The sequence below is a fragment of the Lathamus discolor genome, chromosome 2, assembly GCF_037157495.1.
Source record: "Lathamus discolor isolate bLatDis1 chromosome 2, bLatDis1.hap1, whole genome shotgun sequence".
Taxonomy (NCBI): domain Eukaryota; kingdom Metazoa; phylum Chordata; class Aves; order Psittaciformes; family Psittacidae; genus Lathamus; species Lathamus discolor.
Genome location: NC_088885.1, coordinates 85,648,209 through 85,668,377, shown reverse-complemented (window position 1 = coordinate 85,668,377; position 20,169 = coordinate 85,648,209). Strand labels below are relative to the sequence as shown.

Here is a 20,169-nt window from a genome sequence, read left to right as displayed (position 1 = left end):
ACATTCATGTATATATTTGGTTTTTCATTATTATTTCTAAGATGTTTGAGGCGATGTACACAGCCAATGCAGTTCTACCAGTGTCAGAAGACCACATACCTACTCACTTGGGACTTTCCTCAGCATGAAAAAGCCTACAAGGGAAAGCTGCTGCAGCTGGATAGACCCACAGAGTGCTTATGTGCCGAAAGATAATGAAGCACTAGCAAGCCAGTATCACTGCACAGTTCTGACAAAGAAGCAATAGCAGATCTTGATCTCAGTTTACCTTTACTTGCCAGGCTAAAAGATGCCAGAACAGGCAGAGATTTATGTGCACACCACATGTCCCTGATTAGCAGTCTCTCTGAAAGGGCCAAGGGAGGCAGCTGGGGCTGGTAACAGCTTCACTCATTCAATTTTAATTGACTCCTGTGTGTTTGTCATATCCCTCAGAGCTGCCTGCCTTCTGTTTCAACCTGTGCCAAAAGCTGAATTGGTCCCATTAACCACAGGGAACACACAAGCAAAAAGTACCAATCAGCTACAGGTACAGAACAAAGTCCATACTGCTGCTTGAATTACATTAGAGTTACAATCTGCACTGAATTTCAAGATCACAGAGCAATGTTCACAGTTCAATCTGCAAACCCAGTGAAATGACACTCTATTCACACAATTACACATTAAAGTGGGCTTTGATTCAGAACCTTTTGCTTAAGTTTTACCTCCTGTATTTAGTATCCAAAAATCCCTCTCTGAAAATCCTAAGGAAATGCCTGCGTGCTTCAGTGAGATCAAGACTATACCACAAGCTGTTTACTGAACTATTACTGATAGGGTGTTTAAATGGCATGCAATCAAGATACTGAAAACTAAACAAAAAAAGTTTGACAATAATTTATGAATTTTTTACTTTTTCTAATGTTAACAAATGACTTAAGTGAAAGCTTAAGTAAAACGGGTCCAGCCATATATACATGTTTTCTTTGGTAACTCTTTCTGAGGTACATAAAAATCATTGGCTATGATAAATGGCAGACAGCATCACTGCTGAAAAAAAGGGTTTGTAAATCTTACCTCTGCTTTTATTTTATTGTCTCCAAAACAGAGGTGTTGTAAGTAGGCTGCAGCATTGGACTGTACCGAGGGAAACTGATGCTGTAACATCTGTATAACTTCTGGAAGCTCTGGATCTCGCCATCCAAACTCTCTGTGAGAAAACAAGCAAGAAAGACTCATCAAAAATACTGCTGTTAATTGATAAATGTGGCAATAGTTAACAAAGATGACAGACATGTCTAAGTAAAATCTTGATTTTTTCCCCATTATTTTCAAAGCAAACATGAAATCAAATATTAAGGTGTTTTTCATTTTAAACTGTATTTCTATGCAAATAAGGTTATATAAAGTATAATTAAATAACTTCATGGAATTACATCTCCAACTGCTAAAGTTTCCTGAATAAAAATGGCTATATGAAATCTTAATACAAGAGAGAAAATACATGCTTATACCATTATTATTTCTATATTAAAACTAAAATATGGAGGCTAGGATCAGAAGCACAAATGGTTTGCTATGAAGTACCAGTTTGTCAAAAAGTCCTTTTTACTTATTGCAATCTTTATTTGATTTAAATTGCTACTTTATATAGAAAGCAATTACTTATTCTGGCTTTTGGTTTCTTTTTTCCAGATACAGCACAGGCTCAATGTAAATCTGTTCTACAGTTCTGGCCCTGCTTGAGCAGTGGGTTGGACCAGGCAACATCCAGAGGTCCCTTCCAACCTCGCCCTTTCTGTGATTGGGTCGTTTTACAATTATACACTTATGTATTACTTATTCAGATTACTTTTAAATCTTTGCTCTTACTACTCAATCTAAAGCAGGTAGGCAAATAGGAAAACTTAGTCTTTGAACTTTTCTTTCATCCTACAAAACATGAAACACCATTAACATCAAATGAAACAACTGAATCCAAGAATGTTGAACAAGTCCCTGCAGGTATTCTACAGCTTCCAGAACAAAACTTAAAATCAGTCTGTTACTTCAGGTGATTTTTTGCCCTCTGTGTTTAAAGGTAAAATAATTCATGATAACGGCTTTGGACTTTTGTGTTCCAAGATCCAGAGCTGCACACAGATACTCTGCAAGAGACACTTAATTGTCACATGCCTTTTCCCTAAGAGCTAATTTTTTGTGCCATATAAATATTTTTTATGTCTTCCATCGAATGCTACACCTACAAGGTTCATAGAGGGAAAGTGGGGAAAGAAGTGACTTGTAAAAAAGCTTGTAGGTTCTCTGTTGCAGTTGCTATGATGACCAAAAAGTTCATTGCCAAAAAACCTTAGAACTCTTGCACAGTCCATCTATAATATTTTTAAAAGATATTCCTGATCATTAGTTTCCTTCCCAAATTATAGGTGCTCTGCTACACGGAGGCCAACTGTAAGCCACTGGTAGAATTCACAGGAGCTGGGCAGTCTATTTCAAGTAGACTCGGGCATCTCACACTTTAAGTACAACAGTTCTCTAAGACCCTTCATGGAAACAAGATTCATTTTGCAGTAATAATGAATTACTACAGACCAGAATTATTGTCTGTTCTCTTCTCATATGGGATGTTTGTCAGATTGAGAGTTGTTGTTAACAGTTGTATCTTTATGAACATCCAGAATATAAATAGATGAAAAAAAAAATACAGACTTTCATCACCTATTTCTCTTCTGACAAAACAGATGTTAACTCATGAATATTAAATCTCACATTAAGTGTTTAATGCAAAGAAACCATAAAAATATAGTAATAAATCACATATGGAATATTCCAATGTATCTTTAGATCATATAGACTGTTGAGAAGTTTCTACAAAAGATGTGGCATATGTTCAGACAGAATTGATGTTTTGCAAAGTCAGACAACAATGTAAAAGGAACAATGATGACTATAAACTTCAGCAGCCAAAGATGGCAAGCGCCACATTTTCTGCGCTACCAACTTACTGTGACTGTTACCAGGTGAAAAGGAAGTGGTTCTTTGGTTAAACACTTACTTCTGTTTAAGAATGGGTAGTACAGATCCATAAACAAATCATAACTTGACAGAGGTGACAGAAACAATGCAATTTAACGTGTTGTACTTCCTCTTATATTTGCTTTCTTACTGTTAACCATATTAAGATTGCTAACAGGTTGCTCAAACATATTGGATCTGCCTCTTATATACATGGCTCTCAGCCAACCAAAGACATCTTACAGACTTTTAAAAATTAAAAATAAGCAATGGAAACCCCTAAACCTTAGTAACCTTAGTGAATTTATTCTCATTTTCAATCCTAGATGCCAAAGCACAGGTGTTGGTATTTTGGAGAGGATACAAAATACCAGAAGAAAACAGGTTGTCTGACAAGACCGCAAGGAGGAACATTAGAAATCTGTTGTTTTACACCAAACAACTGTACTTCAAAATGTTTGCACTTCTATCACCAAATTCTCTCCCAAAGGAAATTTCCTGCTTCAGAATATGTGTATTACTTGAACAGAAAACAACCAACCAAGAAGCCTGTTATGTGCAGTAGTACAGCATGGAATTCAACAAGCGGCTCAGATTCTTCTTCCTTTTGTTCTGGGATACAAGCCAGAATTGGCAATGAGGGGACAAAAGGAAAAGGTGCACTTATTACAGGCATAGTTAATTGGTCTGATGAACCTGCAGTGTTGACATGGTATTTATTTATGAAAACAAGGCTGTGCCTACTTTTCCCCTCTGATCTCCCAACAGAAAAGTCAGCAAATAAATGATGCACGAATACTTGTTGGACAAGTACGCATCATTGGACAAGTATGGTTGTGCACACATTGGACATAAGTAGAAAATTAATTCAGAAAAGAAACCCTTAGCACTGAACACTGAGTTTGTCATGTAACCAATTTTAGGAGAGATAATGAACAAAGCAGGGAAAGAAGTTGAAAATTTTAGCCCAGTATGCACTGTCATTTCAAGCAGATGGTCTCTAAGATGATTATATTTTTAGTAGTTTCTAAATGAAATACAGTAGCTATATAAAACAAACAAAAACTTCTGTCAACAGTTAAGGCTGCTTGAATAATTGCAATAACTTTAGCAGCCTTCAAGGCAAGAAGGGCCAGTTTCCAGCAGTTTAATTTTTTCATTTATTATATACTTTGTGTATATATATATACACACATACACAAATATATATATATATGTTATATATGCCACTCTTATAGGTGGCAAAAGTGAGCTACAGAGTTTTGGGTTTTTTAGGAACAGCAAGCTTGAGACTCCAGTAACATTTACTTGAAAATTTAACTTATTTTCTGAATTTGGCTTCATTATGAAAAGAAAGAAGTCAATTGGCAGAGGTCTTGAGAACGGTGGAGGGCTGCAATTTTTTGAAGACTTAGGTACAAAACTACCTGGAACATTTTGCACAAATGTGAAGGAACTTTCAGGCCATGGCTCCAAGCATACCTATGTGACAGAAAATGCGTATCTAAAATAGAGAGCCAAACAAGTAGTAAGAGAAGAAAACTAGTAGGGAAGGAATGTAGGTTGTAGAATTCAAAGGCTGGAATAAACTGGGCTGCATGCTAGAAAGGTAATTTAAATTAACAAAATGCCTTTTACTGGCTATAAACAAAAGCAGTAGTAGGTTCGGTAGCTGACGAAGATAAGGGTCAGAATAAAAGGGAGAAGGGTAATGAAAATTAAATCTACCTCCATTTCTGTGAATCATCTTATATTGTGCTACATGGAAATCAGTTAAACTGGTAACATACAAGGATTCAATTGCTAGTAAAATTATAATGTAGAATTAAGCAAAATATGAAACTGTAGTAAATATCCTATACAAGCACTAGCTAAGCCTGTGTCCTTTATTAACATCCCCATGCTCAGAAAATTTGAATGAGGTAGGTGACCCACACAGATGGTAAAAGAAGCCAGGCTAGAGTAAATCAGAGGAGGTGCATGGCATTTGATTCTGAGAATGCTAACGAAGTGTTTGTGTAGCTGATCCAAAAATGAAGATAAGCTAGCATCTGTATGTGCAAGATCTTCTACTATTGCCTGCGTTTCCCTTATACCAACACTAAGCTGTTCAGTGAAAGGCTTCTGGTGGTGTGGGATTTTCGAAAAGAGAATTACAAGTGTGTAAGAACTTCACAGCTTTGGCCTTAAATCAGCATTTGCTATGTATTCTAAATATTTCAGCAGATTGCAAAAGTGTATTATTTGTAGGAATTGTCGTCATCTGAGAAGACTGACCAAAGCATGCCAAGGTGTTAAACCTTGTTTCTTTGATGGACTGATCTAATTTTGAATCCCACAGAAGGTTTTAGCTTGAAGTGGTGACTAAAGCAGATTACAGCAGGCTACTGATCCAGAGATAGAAGAGGACCCAAAGGGGAACACTGAGTTATATGTAAGTTGGCAGTATGTATGCCTAGAATATCAGAAGAAGCTGCATTTTACCTCTGAACAACTGAAGAAAATCATCAAGGAGCTGGACATAAAACACAACTCTGAAATATAGCAGCAAAAGCAGTAGCACCAAGAGACTGATTTGGGTACAGCAAGTATTGCATCAAAACTAAATCCTGCTCTTGCTATCATACCACATACACGTCAGAAAGCAATGGAGATGCAGACTTAAAAGAGACTGTCAGTAACACAGCAGAGTGCAGCGGCTACGAGGGATCACTTAAAGGTGCTGCTGAACACAGACTATACACTGCATCTGAATTGACTTTGCTTGAATTATGCCAGAATTTTCTTCTTCTGCTACTTCAAATGCTGATGACAAGCAGGAAAGACACAAAATTCTTGTTACATCTGTATCTGCACTTACTTTATAAAGGCTACAAAAGAAGTTTTAAAAACACAGGTCTCCAGTCAGTAACGAAGGATACAGATTGCTTCTACACAGGATTGGAGAAGCAGGCATGGTGGCCCTGTCTACTCTCCATCCAGTGGTCACAGTGAATCTCACGAGACTTTGGGTTTTCATTTCTGATTTCTATTACCAGAACAGAACATTCACATCCTCAAGCAGCTGACACAGGCAAGCACTGACACCCAGAGATTTTTCCATCTCAGGAACATTCCCCAAAGAAAGCGCTGTGAAGATACCTGCTATAAAGAACCATAGGCTTGACAAAGGCTGAACTACAATCAACCATTTATCTAAGAAAGAGAATGCACAATTTTTAGATATATACATTACAATGTTTAAACCAGAATAGTCTGTATACACATGCTTGTCTTCATACACGTATGTGTATCTGAGACAGCCTTACTGCTGACATGGTGCCCAAAGGCAAAGACAATACAACCCAAGTTAAGGGTAGTTTTTCCTAAATATCTAACTTTTGCGCATAGCTGTCTTGCTAACGCCAGTCTACAAGACTGCTGAACTTATGCCTACAGACATATACCCTTCTGTTTGCTTCCCTCCCCCCTCGAAATCTATAAATAACGCCTGAAAATTTCTTTTGCCTTGTTTCACGAGATCTGTGAGAATGGTTTTCTGGTAGTACTAGGAAAAAACAAACTACATGTAGCTCAGGATCAAACACAAGGAGAACTAATCAAGAGCCAAGAGAAGATCAAAGACAGAACTACCTCCGATGTTTAAAAGGATAAATTTATTTCTGTTCAAAATATTTGGAAGGGAATATATCAATATTACAGGACTCTTTTTCTAATGATTTTATCTTAGCACATTTAAAAAGAGCAAAGACAAGATGTAAAACTTAACTGGTAAAAACATGACAAATACTTAAATATAATCCACAGACACAGACTGTAATATAAAGAGGAAGAAGCCCTCTCTAACAACTTGTTCCCTCATTTTCTTTCTGTGATTCCATGAGAGTTGGTCAAAAAAAAAGTGAACACATATTCACTACACTTAATCTATTGTAAGTTAAATTTGAAGCACTTCCTTAAAGTATTTTCCCTTTTTCAAGCATACATCACCATATGTAGGCATATACAGATACACAGATTGTCAGCCTGGTCTAAATGATCGGCTACAGTTTAAGAGGAGGCAGAACTACTGTATTTGCTTTGAAAATGTTACACATGAATACTGGGTACTTTCAGCACACAGTTTTAGGAAACAGCACACAGAGATGTCAATCTCTGTTCCACTCACGCTGGAAAGCCTCAGAACCTTTCAGAATATGGTCTTCTCTAGTCAAAAGTTGGCCAAAGAAGTCTACAACATATGGGATCTGCTTACCCAGGTATACTGTAACCCGTTAGTATATGCAGTGTTAGGATATTATTCGCCATACCTGGACCCACTCTACTGGATCCAATAATTTCACTGATGAAACAGGCAACACTTTGCATTTTGGCAACGTACCATTTAAATATTTACGTGTCTAACACATAAACAGTTAACACCATTTGACTGTACTTCAACAGACACTTGATTTTTAGTTAATCATGTAGCTTAATCTAGGTTTCCTTAGCTTTCAAATTTAGCATATCTGAGTATAAACCAGCTGTACAAACATTTGTCAATCTGCTGCAACCCTGGATACTGCTCTCGGGTTATGACATTTTTCTTGGTTTACGCTTCCATGGTGCCCAAACTAGAACTACCATACAGCAGGTGCTTACAGAGATTCATCACAAATGTGGTTTTTACAATGCATTTGTGTCTGCTAATGAGGTGGAGAGGAGGATATGCTGTGGCAGATGCCCAGGATTCCTGGCCAGCATTGCCAAGCAGTGATAGAGATGCTCAGCATGTCCCAGGTCTTTAACAGAACCATAAACTTGAGGTTTTAGGGCTAATCCAGCACTTCAAAAAATCACCTCTCCAATATAACAACGGGCGACCTGCACCATCCTGCAGTTCTGCCTTTGTATCCTTTATATATTCTCTGGCAAGACATCACTTTCCTGGTTTTATATTACTACGTGTGATTTAGATTTTAAAATAAGAAAACCATAAGAAGTGAGAATGTGAAAAGGCAAGATGAGAACAACTTTAACGTACCAAAAATGGTCTGGAGTGGAACTGTCTGTAGATTTCTTGAACATTTTAATTTTAAGATGAAATGATTTTTAAAGATGATGCAGTTGAGTAAAGATTATCTAATGACACTGTCCCACACGGTACTACCTACAGCTTTAGGTTAGTGCCTCCATGATTACACTTAAATGTGTAAGTATTATCTGCTTGAGGTTACTCTGATTTCATTTACAGATCTCTTTTTAATTGAGATATATTTCTGGACCTTTATGAAATGATCTTTCTTGCTATTGGTACTGATCTATAAATACTTAATTCCCTCACTCCTAGAGAGGGAGCTTTTAAGAAAAAGGTTGCCTGTGTCCTACCTGCTGTAGCTGGTATAATGTTATCTCTCCTCTAAAGTGGGGGGTAGGGAAGAGAGAAAAACTGGGGACTTCAGTGCTTTAGGGTATCTTTAATTTTGCCTTTTGTACTATTCAGTTTGTTCAGTGCTTTTTTGCCATTTTTTTTCAGTGGTTAGGAAGTGCCAATTGTCTTTTGGGGCTGTTAAGCTAAAACAGCCTTGAAAATATTGTTTTATCTCTTCCTCTGCAGGCATACACATATACAGGGACTGCTTCTGCAAAGGCGAGTAAGAGGCAAATTAGGTAAGCTATCAAGATGTCTTTAAGCTGCCCAATTAATCTCTTTTCTCCCTGCAATTCATAACATCTTTCTGACCCCCTACTACAGAAAGGCCTTAGAGCAGCTTAATACACTGCAGCTGTGCAAACATGCCAAGTTACCCTTTCCCGGAGAGACCAGCTTACATGTGCTTCTCTCCATCTACAGGAGTTCAGACTTTACAGGGAAGATTTCAGAAGATTGTGAAATGCTGTTCACCATCAGAACAGCTGCCACAGATGTGGATACCCTTTCCTCATAGACAAGAAAGGTGGAAATAAGAGACAGGAGATTAAAACAGTAGACAGATTTAAGGGATTCCAGCCTCGATTCTGTCATTGACTTAGTTTGTCAGACACAGTCATTTAACGCCTTTCTTTGAGACCTGATAGATTCACTGTCTCTGGAGACTTTCAAATCAAAATTGTCTCCTTTTCTAGAACTAGTGTTCCCATTCAGAGGCTTTTAAGCCTTTCTGTATTTCAGCATCAGGAGAAAGAAGTTTCTGAGGTCCTGCTCCCATCTAGCCATATAGAAATGTCTACTTTCTAAAGAACAGTTGTTACTCCACAACCCCCTGATTTTCTTAAGAAAAAGGAGGAGCACTTTAGACAAGAAGATACTTATTATTTCCCCACATGCATAACACCTAACCACTTGCAGCTATAAAAAAATAGCACAAAAAGCAGCAAGAACCATTTAGCATTAGCCTAACAGTACCAATGTTAACAATTCAAACCACACTCATCTGCAGGAGAGGAAGCTCGCATACACAATCCTCCCTGAAAATCTAAGAGCATCTACGTTATTTTTTGAAATCACCTCCACTACAAGAGGTCCCAAAAGGTTTTGGGGCACTCCTCTTCAGTCGAAGCTTTTAACATTGTGCTATTAAGCACAGTGAGTTTCATGGTAACTGACAACACATGAATGGTCTTTACCCATCACTCTCTTGAGTTTGAACAAGCTTCTGGCCCCAGCAGATCTCCTGAGTTGCATGGCAGTGACAGGAGAACAGCTCCCACCCTTTTCCAGCAGGGATGACTGAAAGTCAGGCTTTTTCAGGTTTGGGTAAATAAACAAGCAAATGAAACTGGATGTTTCCTTCCTATTCACAAATAAAAAGCTTGGGCATCAGACCATCTGGGGAACCTGTAGACTGCCATGGGAATGTAAGGACCACCACAACCAGAAACGGTATTTTCTATGTGTGCAAACAGCAGACAGTAGGAACTGCCAACAGTACATGCAGCTTAGCATAAGCTGCAGAAATACTTCCTACAGCTGGGTGAAGGCAAAGAAAGGGTGCCTATGTGAAGTATTAGAGAGCATCAATCCTAAATGTCTCATGGTATCTCATTCTTTAGTGATGACTTGTCCAGTGCACTACCTGCATTACTATAGCAGCAACTTTCACCTTATCTCTACACATACATGCCCAGGCATCACTTTTATATGTGTATCACTTTGCAGCATTCCCTTCCTAAGCACAGGAAACTCTTCAGAGTAGACATTTTTTGATGCTTAAATAATGAATATTAAACAATAAAAGTTAAAGGTCACTCAGAATAATCATACAAATTGATAAACCCCACCATTTGCCCTGAAATCCCAAATACGGAAAGCCAAGAGAAAAAACACACAAAAATTTCTAACACTGAATTAAAACCCAACTAACAAACTCTTTTTATTTTCTTACAACTAGACTCCTTTTCAGTCTTTTAGAGAAAGAGGACTAATTCTGTTCATTAGAGTTGCAAGTTGTACAGTTCTATAAATGTGCTTGAATTTGATCTTCTTGTCAAAGGGAAACATAAGACTAATGGTTTTTCTTTACTGCCTTAATTTCAGTTTTTATTAAGCATGAAAAAAAACAACCCTGATCTCCCGTATGCTAGCTTGATGTATCTCAATGTACAACCACCAAAGTGATATAATAATGCAAGATGTATTTAACACTCAGGAGACAGGAAGTTCATGAGATAAATAAAAAAAGAGTAAAATTGTTCAAGAATTGCTCAAATGGAAAGCTGATGGATGGGAAGAAAAATATCCACCAGAGTACTGCATCAGAAAACAAGACTGTACTACAGCACTTACAGTAGCACATGAAGAAAAGATGATTTCTACCTGGGCATCATCTCTGTTCTCCAGGCCACAGGATAACCGAGAGAGTCTCCACAATGCCTCAAAAGCCAGCAGAAGAATAAAAACAGAAGAGCTCATGGACAGACAGACATGACTAACGGAAAGTACTACCAGTGCTCTACAACACCAACGAAATCCACAACTCTCAACTGCTGTGTCAGCAACAAAATCAGACCAAGAACAGCGTGTCTTACCTAAAAAATAATGCACCTGCTGAATCAGAAAAGAATTATTTTACATGAACGATACTCAGAGTTCAGCACAGAAGTAGGCTGTAGATTTTAAATAAACATAAAATAGGCATCTCATGTATATTTGATAGTTTTACCTAGGTAAAATGGAACTTCCTGAAAAACATCCTTTGAATGGGGAAAACCAGCCTATCCTTCACTTGCCATCTTATCAGGTTATGATTGGGACATGACGTTTCTATCCCTGACAAAAAGAATGAGGCTGCAGACTATTCTATACAGCACTTTTACAGAAATATTTCCAGCTGAACTGGCAAACACTGTGTATATCTAATAAATCCACTGCAGAAAATAATCATACTATTGATTCAGGGCAATTGCCCTTATTAATGAATGAGAGAAATACTGCCAAGGATCTGTCATTTAGATTTCCGAATCAATACCTTAAAGAGGCCTTTGAAACTTGAATATATTAAGGGAAAATATCTATCAAAACTCTGTCCTCCGACTGTGGAAGTACAGCTACCTACAGAAGAAGGACAAGTTATTCATATGGTACTTAGCTCTTAGCTGTATGGTACTTATTTCCATGCAACACTTTCTGGGTGGGATTTTCTTCTGGCGGTATACTGAATTCTAGTGTCCATTACCATCACTGATCCAAGATTTTAGCTGGCGGTGTGATACCCTGCAATATATTCTGCCAACTGCAAGAAGTACAGACTGAATTGCAACTTTCCCTTCGTCATTTCAGAGCTAACTCCTTTTCAGACTTTGGTTAACTTTTTTACCCCAATTTTCCTTATTGAAGCTGAAAGGACAATGCCACTCCCTCTGACGTTGATACTATTTTCAATGTAATCAGCTGACAGCATCGACTCCAGATATAAAACCCTCCAATATTTATATCCTATAGCTCTAACATGAATGATTGCCTCAGATTTCAGCAACCAAGCTCAGATCATAGTTACATATGACTAAGCAACTGATACAATAATTTTTTATAAAACATATTCATAATATGTTTAAAATTACGACTAAACTGTGGTTAAAACCTTAAGCATTGATTCTGCAGTATGAACAAGCCATGCAGCATGTGTACCCTACATGAAGCTATGTGCTTTTGAGTAGATTATCACCCAAGAAATTAGATTTTGCTCTAAAACGGTCCCAAAAATGAATAGTGGGTTCATTTTCTATGCTGATGAAAATTGTAATGACAGGTGTTTCCAGTAATCTCTATCAACCCTCATTCACAGACACTGACCCCATTCTGATAACCATTTATTTGCTTCTCTCTCCTCCCTAGAGATATACTTGGATCAAGGGTTGGACAGCATAACCTGATTTATGAAAGACATGAGCATGCTTGCACAGAACAGACACAAGAGCTTCTCTGTCTAGCCTGGCAATCAAATGCCTGTCACACATGATACAGAAGCAACCTCTGATTTCCCCCCTTCCCTTTCCTTTTTTAATAGCACAGATGTCTTCAAACAGAAAAAATAAGTTTCTTACACATCCTTAATTTTACATTTTTGCCATTTTAAGACAGATCTGTACGATTTTGAAATTCGTATTTACAACTGCTGCTGCACACTGGAAAGTCAAAACACACAAATTTTCAGCATGTTGTTTGCACAAGGGGAGGCTCAAAAATGGTGAAAGTCTGAGATTTTTTTAGGTCCGTGTCAATACCTGTTTTTCATAACTTTTCTTCTAATGGCAAATACAAACTCACACAGGAGCTGGTGTTCTTGATATAACTTGATAAATACGAAACCGATATCCAGTTGCATTAAAACTATGTGGAAAAGCCATGGAACTCTTCTAAAACAGAGGATAGGATAGCTGGTGTAATTTCTTTATTAGTGGAAAAATCACTATATAGGCTACTGAAACTATTTTTCTCTGTTTCTTGAAAGTATCTCCCGCTTCCAGGTTTTTTCATTTGAGCGCAAGGAAAAAGGTGATCACACAAGAAAGCTCTGTAGGCAACGTTACAGATGAAGTTCAGAGCACATCGCTCTTCAGTTTGAGATCACACTTTTTAACCACTGTAATTTATACCGGAGTCGCTTTCACTCCTAAGTCAATGGAAGAAATATTATGCTCTGAGGTGGCTTATAAAGAATTTCCATCTATGAATTTACATTCACAAATCAAATGACTATATCAGATTTTCCCAGAGGCTGATACTAATTTACATTAAGGAGAATGCTCTGCAGCTTTCTTTTCACACTTGTGAATGTCTGAGACATACAGCAAACATGGGTATTTTTGGAACATACAAAATTAAATGTTCGCTGGCAAATTCCTCAAGGTTTACAGACTTTCAGTCGGTGCCAAGTAATTCTGTGTTTTTCGGTTTTCAGTACTTTATTGCAACTAAGCACCTTCGCTATTATAAGTGGTATTTAATGTATGTGTATGTCCAGTATGTAAGTTCTTACCTTATTAATATCAATAATAGCATATATATGTATGTAGATGACAGCACAAGGGGGAATGGCTTTAACAGAAAGGGGTAGATTTAGCTTGGCTATAAGGAAGAAATCCTTTACTGTGAGGGTGGTGAGGCACTGGCACAGGCTGCCCAGAGAAGTTGTGGCTGCCCCATCCTTGGACTTGTTCAAGTCCAGGTTGGACGAGGCTTTGAGCAACCTGGTCTAGTGGAAGGTGTTCCTCCTGTCTGTGGCAGGGGGGGTTGGAACTAGATGATCTTTAACGTCCCTTCCAACCCAATCTGTGATTCTGTGATACTAAACACAAATTCCAGGTTGCTGATGAGCATTAAAAAAAAAAAAAAAAAAAAAATGCACAGCAAATAGAGTCTCTACCTTAATTTGCCCCATAATGAGATCCAAAATATTTTACCTTTTGTGGAAAGCACAAGGCACTCTGATGCTGTAATCACTTTCATATGAATTACAGATCTGTAACTGTAAAACTGGCAACCACGCATTTAACTCGTACAATATATATTTTAACTAGAAATAAAGTATATTAATTAGCTACTTGTGTCCATTGTAATTTCAGAACAGGAAAACAGAAAAATTCTAGCAAAACAATAATTAAAGTGAGATTCAGAGTACGCTTCCCATTGGCTTTGCAATACAGTCATTCCTCAAGCTTCTGCATAACTGATTACATCTTTTTTTTAACTTCTACGAGTAAACAGCAAAACTAATTAGCTGTACACTGTTAAGTTAATGCACATTTATCTACAACAATTCAATTCTGACTGTGAAATAATCTTTCTAGCCCATAATTACACCCCGGCTTAATTAGCATAATTTCCGCAGCACGTTCTTTATTAAAGAAGTTGACATAAGGGTTGGTTTTAAATGCCAAGGATATTCTAGACAATTAGAAAAAGGGAGACGGCAGAGCTGCAATAAACACCTATTACACTATCAAGATAGTACAGGTAAAACTGAGTATGAATTCAATGCTATCTGAACTATCACAAGCATCTGAAGATGTTTTCACAGAATATAAGCAAAACACTTAAAAAGCTTGAGATATCCCTCAGCCACTTCACTAGAAGTGGTCCCACGTCCTTCACAGCTCCTTCATCCCCTGTCATTGCATCTCATCCCCACCAAGGACAGCCAGCAGATTACTCATTATCCTGTTCAGTGTATTAGTTTCCTTCAAAAAGAAAATGCATACAATTTTGCATCTCTTAAACTAATTTAAGTGCAGGCAGTCAATTCTCACTGAAGAGAGTCACTGTAGGTGAAGAGGCAGATCAGTCTCCAGGCTCTTTTAGTCTTTGGTTTCCGGGTGAGGATTTAGCACTGAGCATCCCAGTTACTAGCCACTGGGCCTCTCATGGACACTTTACTCCCTGGTACTTGGGCTGACAACACCAAACTACTTTTCTATGGGACAACGTGGACAATACGTATGCAGAGGTATGTGGAGAACAGCACCTGCGTACTGATGTGCTTTCTGTGAACAAGGAGTTTTGAAGGAAAGGCTCTGCTGCCACTCAGCAACCGACTCTGCTTGCTCTTCTGCCTAAACCTGCAATGTGCTGGGTGTCACTGTATATCAGACTTGTAAGTCTGGATATTAAATGTAACCTCTACTATAACACAAACAGCCACAAGTCTCTCCTGACAGTGAAGAACTAAAATGGAAAAAAAACAAAACAAACCCACCAAAAAAAACCAAAACCCCACCAAAAAAGCCTTGCTCATGTCTTCATCTGTTTCTAAAGAATGGTAGTTAAAATGAACTGTTATCTGAAGTGCTCTCAGGCTCTGTGAAGGATTTTGACTGAATATATGCTGTTGGTAATGTCCTTGCTCTCTTTCCATCGTTATAAATGGTATAATTTCACCTGTGAAGGATTACCATTTATTGTCTGAGACGATGAAAGACACTAAGTAAGATTTTCAAAATCACCAGGGTGTTTTAAAGCCAAAGTCCTATTTTCATGTAACCTCATAAAGGATTTTAATTTAATCAGATTTCCAAAATGCCTAAGACTCTCCCGAAAATGTAGACTTCAGCTTTTAAATCACACTGGCACTTTTAATAACTTTATTCGCTCTAATTAACTTTTTATTTTGAGGTTAGTACTATTAAGCAAGGCCAGGACCAAAATGCTCTCTGCATACTAATAAGTCACTAACTCATGCTGCTGAAATGGAACATGTGAGGACATATTCTAAAAATTCAACATAAATTCAGAACAACGGAAATGGATAAATCAGTTTTACAAGGAAAACAGATCAGCAATACTTATTTCAACATATTGCTTTCTTAGGAATACATACAACTAGGCAAACTGCTGATTAGAATTTAAGATAACGAAATACATCCTGAATGAGGTACTAAGAGAGCTATTTTTATTCAGACATATAAACAATGCATCAACTACTGTCTCCAGACTATATAGAAACAGCCAGTTCAAGAAGTTTCAGTAGCACAAGTTAAACAGAAGAAGATGCCCCAAGACGCTGCTCATTCTGCCTCGCCCCCAGCAGTGAGGCAATCTCATTTTGAGGCAGCCCCCCTTTGGCAGAAGTAGGGACAGAGGCAACGGGGCCATGGCTAACTCAGTTCAGCACCTGCAAAACTTGCATAGCCTTCAAGCCCAGGGCTGCTTAGGAGGATGCTCCTTACATCCTGCATCAGCAGCAGGCAGGTCTGCTAGCGGCCACAGCTTTGCAGCTCCCATCAGTTTACAACACAAAGCCAAGAGCAGCCAAGCCTTTTGTTTAAAGCCACCCCTTCGAACTGGAATTAAAACATGTCAGAAATTACAAGCTGGCTTGTCAGAAGCCAAACAGTAACCTTTTCTGGAAGGTTAACTTTTCTTGTAATGCTTAAGACCAGAATACACAAGCAATAAAAATAGTAATAATTTCCAGGAGACTTTAATTACCTTTTCTAATAAAATTTCACTTTAACTATCTGTTTGAAATCAGATTATATAAAACGATACTAAGGTAGCTAAGATCATCCAAACATGATAGTAATTTTGGCTGCCAAACTAGAGGCCTGTCTGTGAGTCTTTGTCAAACCATACACCCCAAGTTAGTACACCTAAAATTCCTAGCCAGTTTCAAAAATCTTGGTCCTATGTTTGTCTTGTTCTTTCTCTTTGACAAGCATTTAGCTCTGCCAATTTTTCTTTCCAGAGCATCAGAGCGCTGAGGGGAGAAGAAAGAAATTCAGCTTCAGCCTTCAGTCCTGCAGCTTTGAGTCAGGAGATAAAGAGTTATGTCTTGAAGACATGAGATAAAAGCAAAGCAATATACTCAGCCACAAACTCAACAAATTAAACTAAGAAAAAAACCCAACCCTGTAGGTCAGGGAGAGATCATGCAGAGTAAGCACAGCAAGAGACAAGGAAATGGGAGCCACAAATGTATTGTTATCTTTTCCACGTCATTTGATCTCTCTATACATCTGTTTTGCTACCTATAAAAAAGGCCCTTCTGAAAGGCTCTCATGAAAGATTTTTAAGAGCTTGCTGTAAAAATCGCTAACTCCAGGGCAAAATGTTATTACCAGTGCTGCCACAGAGGTGCAGAGTGGCCACCAAGACTTGGATGGTTTTGAAGAGGGTGTCAGAAAGAACCAGTTTTTACTGGTTCTTTCTGTAGTTTTTACTACAGTTTGTTAAGCAAGCACTGCGCGAAAAGAAAACAAGAGAAACTTCATAAAAGGCACGTTGTTTCACATGCCCAAAGAGGTTCTTCTGGTTTGCATTTCTGTTACCAGGTGTTTTCCTCTTGCCCTAAATACTGCATTTCCTTGGAATATGTTCATCTCCCAGCATTGAAAACTGATGCTGATTAAAGAGTATCTACACAATACAGTGAGAAAGAGAGGCTTAAAAAGAAATTCCTCGGTTTATGAAAAATAATCCCAGTGATTGCAGCTGCAAGAATGGTCAATCACATTCACTGAGGATAGCACTTAATAAAATGACACCTTAAGTCAGCATTTTGCCTGTTTTGTTACGAAGCTGTCAATAAAAAAAGTGAATGCCTCTCACTACTAAACACTTTGGGAGGTTTCATGACTGCTTTAGCAAGTTAGACTTGCTCTTGGTTTTTAACGTGATAATGGAATGCCTCACCGATACTGGTATGTCAAAAGGAAGACTCATCTGTCTGAAAAGTTGGGTTTTACTTTACATACTCCCAACAGCAACTGACAAATCTCCAACAATCCTGCGATGTGCAAACAGAATAGCCAAGTATTCATCTGGTATCACTCACCAGACTCACCAATACTTATCAGCCTTTATCACCATCTGTTCAGCTTTCTCAATTGCTCACCAGCTACTAAAGACCTAAATACTGCTTATATCATCTTCCATAAAAACACTTTCACCATGTACTACAACTGCATAAGAAGCTTACATTTCTGGGGAATGTTGCTAGCCTTGTGTTATGGCTTAAACATTGACTTCATTCTGGGTCAACAAGGGACAATGTTTTGAACTGTCAAAATTTAGTTTTGTCAAATGTCAAAAAGCATGTTTGCTTGCTCAGCACTAGATTTACTTTTCGAACACTTTAATTTTTCTATTGAAACCACATACTTACATGACGTTTTATTCTATGTCAAGTGTAAAAAAAAAAAAAACCAAACCAAAAAACCAAAGAGTTTCTTTTTAATTGAAATTCATTGTTGCGTATTTTATCAATTGCAATTTGTGTGTTATGACATTGCATTTTGTGCAGTGTACTTTTCTTCCTAAATGGTATCTACAACCGTACAAGGCACAGACTCTCAGGGGCCTGCTTCATGAGGAAAGCACAATGTAAATGAAGGAGAACCAGGAACACGATACATACTTTTCCATTATCCTGGAAAAGACTTCTGAGAGTTGGAGATAAAATACACTGCATGCTTATTTCATGAGTAATTAACTGATCCTGGAGGGAGGACACAAGTTTGGTAGAAATGACAAACTGCATGCCTACCTTCTTCCTTCCTCCTACGCATTTCAGAGTAAGGATCTTAAGGAAAACCTACTTAAAAATGAATGTTGTGAGGTAACATTATGAACCTGCACATTTAAAACATATTCACAGAATGTTTCTTTGGTGAGGAGGAAAATGCCCATGATCTCCAGGTATGATGGACTAATTGTCAGGCAGTTCCCTACACATCAAACTGTTAAATCAAAGAACTATTCCAGTTTACTGTGATGATTCATCATAATCTAAACAGTCCAAAGCCCCATTTGAACTCAGGAGAAGGCAACACTCAGATAAATTACCCTCCATGACTACCTTGTGCTGTGTGAACTTCAGAGAAGAGGTCAGCTCAGAGCCTGCCCAGACCACAACAAGATCAGGCGCTGTGGCCTTCAGAAATGTACTGACTGAAGTAGCTGCTGAAATTATCAGAGCAGTTTTAGCAAATCCCACTTTCTAGATGTAACAGCTCCTGAAATTTTAGACAGCAAGGAAATTGCTTTCTTTTTTTTTTTTTTTTTTTTGAAAGGAAAAAAAGAAAAAAGGCATGGCACCCACCACAATGTAACACCAACGCTGCAGAATGTCACATTTATCCCTCTATTCTAAAAACTTCAGAGGTTTTCTAGAGTCACATAAAAATCTTGAGACGTTTTTAATCAAATCCCAGAAGCTCAAAATCCATGAGAACTCAAACAGTTCCTAGAGCTCTAAAGCAGGTACAGTATTCACCAATAATAAACATTTTCATGTAATTTGTTTTGAGCCAGACTGCATAATGATGTCTTAAGGCTCACTATTTCTGAAACTCAGATAAGGAGTCAGAAGACCATCCAGCACACAACAGCAATACAGCTGTAAAAACCTTATGGCTCTCTGTGAGATAGGAGGTTCATTCAGCAGTGGTGGAAGCTAAGGACTAGTCAAAGGATTATACAGAAAAATTAAATAGTGACTTAATTTCTGTACATACTTAATTTAGGGTACATTCAGAGCAAGCTGGCCTTCAAGTATCTGTTGCTACCTGATTCCCATTTCAAGGGTAGGCATAGACACGGTAAGCAGACAAAAACCCCCAGCTATTCTCCTTTCCCCAACAGAAAATAACCCCCCTATATAACTATTTGCTCTAAGAATATTGTCCTACCATGGGTAGATGGAAGGACATGGAAAAGATAACATTACGTTTATGCAGAGCAGGGAGTTACGAGTTTTTAAGTCTGTAAAATCCAGTGACAGAAGTAGCAATTAGCTGCAGAACACTGCAGCCCTGGGACAGCTTTCTGAACCATACAGGCACAGCATGCCAGGGTTGTACCAGCAGCTCCTAAGACACAAGAAAGTGGTGCCATAAAACATCCCCAAAGAGCAGTCAGCCTGGAAAATCTGTGCTGCACAAGTTTTCTTCTTTTTTTTTTTTTTTTTTTTTTTTGCATTTCCCTATGACCTTCTTTTACAACTTCAGCTCTTAGTCTTTAAACAGAACATTCGCTTTCCATACAGAAGTTCTGCTACTGTTTTTATTTCAGTAATGGACATGAAAACAGCAGAGAAGAGTTTTCTTCTCCTTTAAATAGTGATCACTCTTAGATACAGAAATCCTCACAAGTTACAGATACTTTATTCTTTCCAAAATCTTTCCATGCACACTGAAACCAGCAATTAATAGTGATAAATTTTGTGGCAATATCAGTATAGCAGAAGATAACAAAGT

General features: G+C 38.0%; 1 protein-coding gene across 12 annotated transcripts in view; it reads right to left on the bottom strand.

Annotated features, from left to right (window-relative positions):
• Nucleotides 1-20,169, bottom strand: part of CTNND2 (catenin delta 2) — a 655,387-nt gene that overhangs the window by 166,716 nt on the left and 468,502 nt on the right. For all 12 annotated transcript variants that reach the window (XR_010610081.1, XM_065667606.1, XM_065667609.1 and 9 more), the window contains one exon: nt 1,060-1,192. Coding sequence is in view for 11 of the 12 variants with exons in the window: in XM_065667606.1 (XP_065523678.1) it covers nt 1,060-1,192 (133 nt within the window). In the remaining variant the exon portion in view is untranslated. The remainder of the gene's footprint in view (nt 1-1,059; nt 1,193-20,169) is intronic.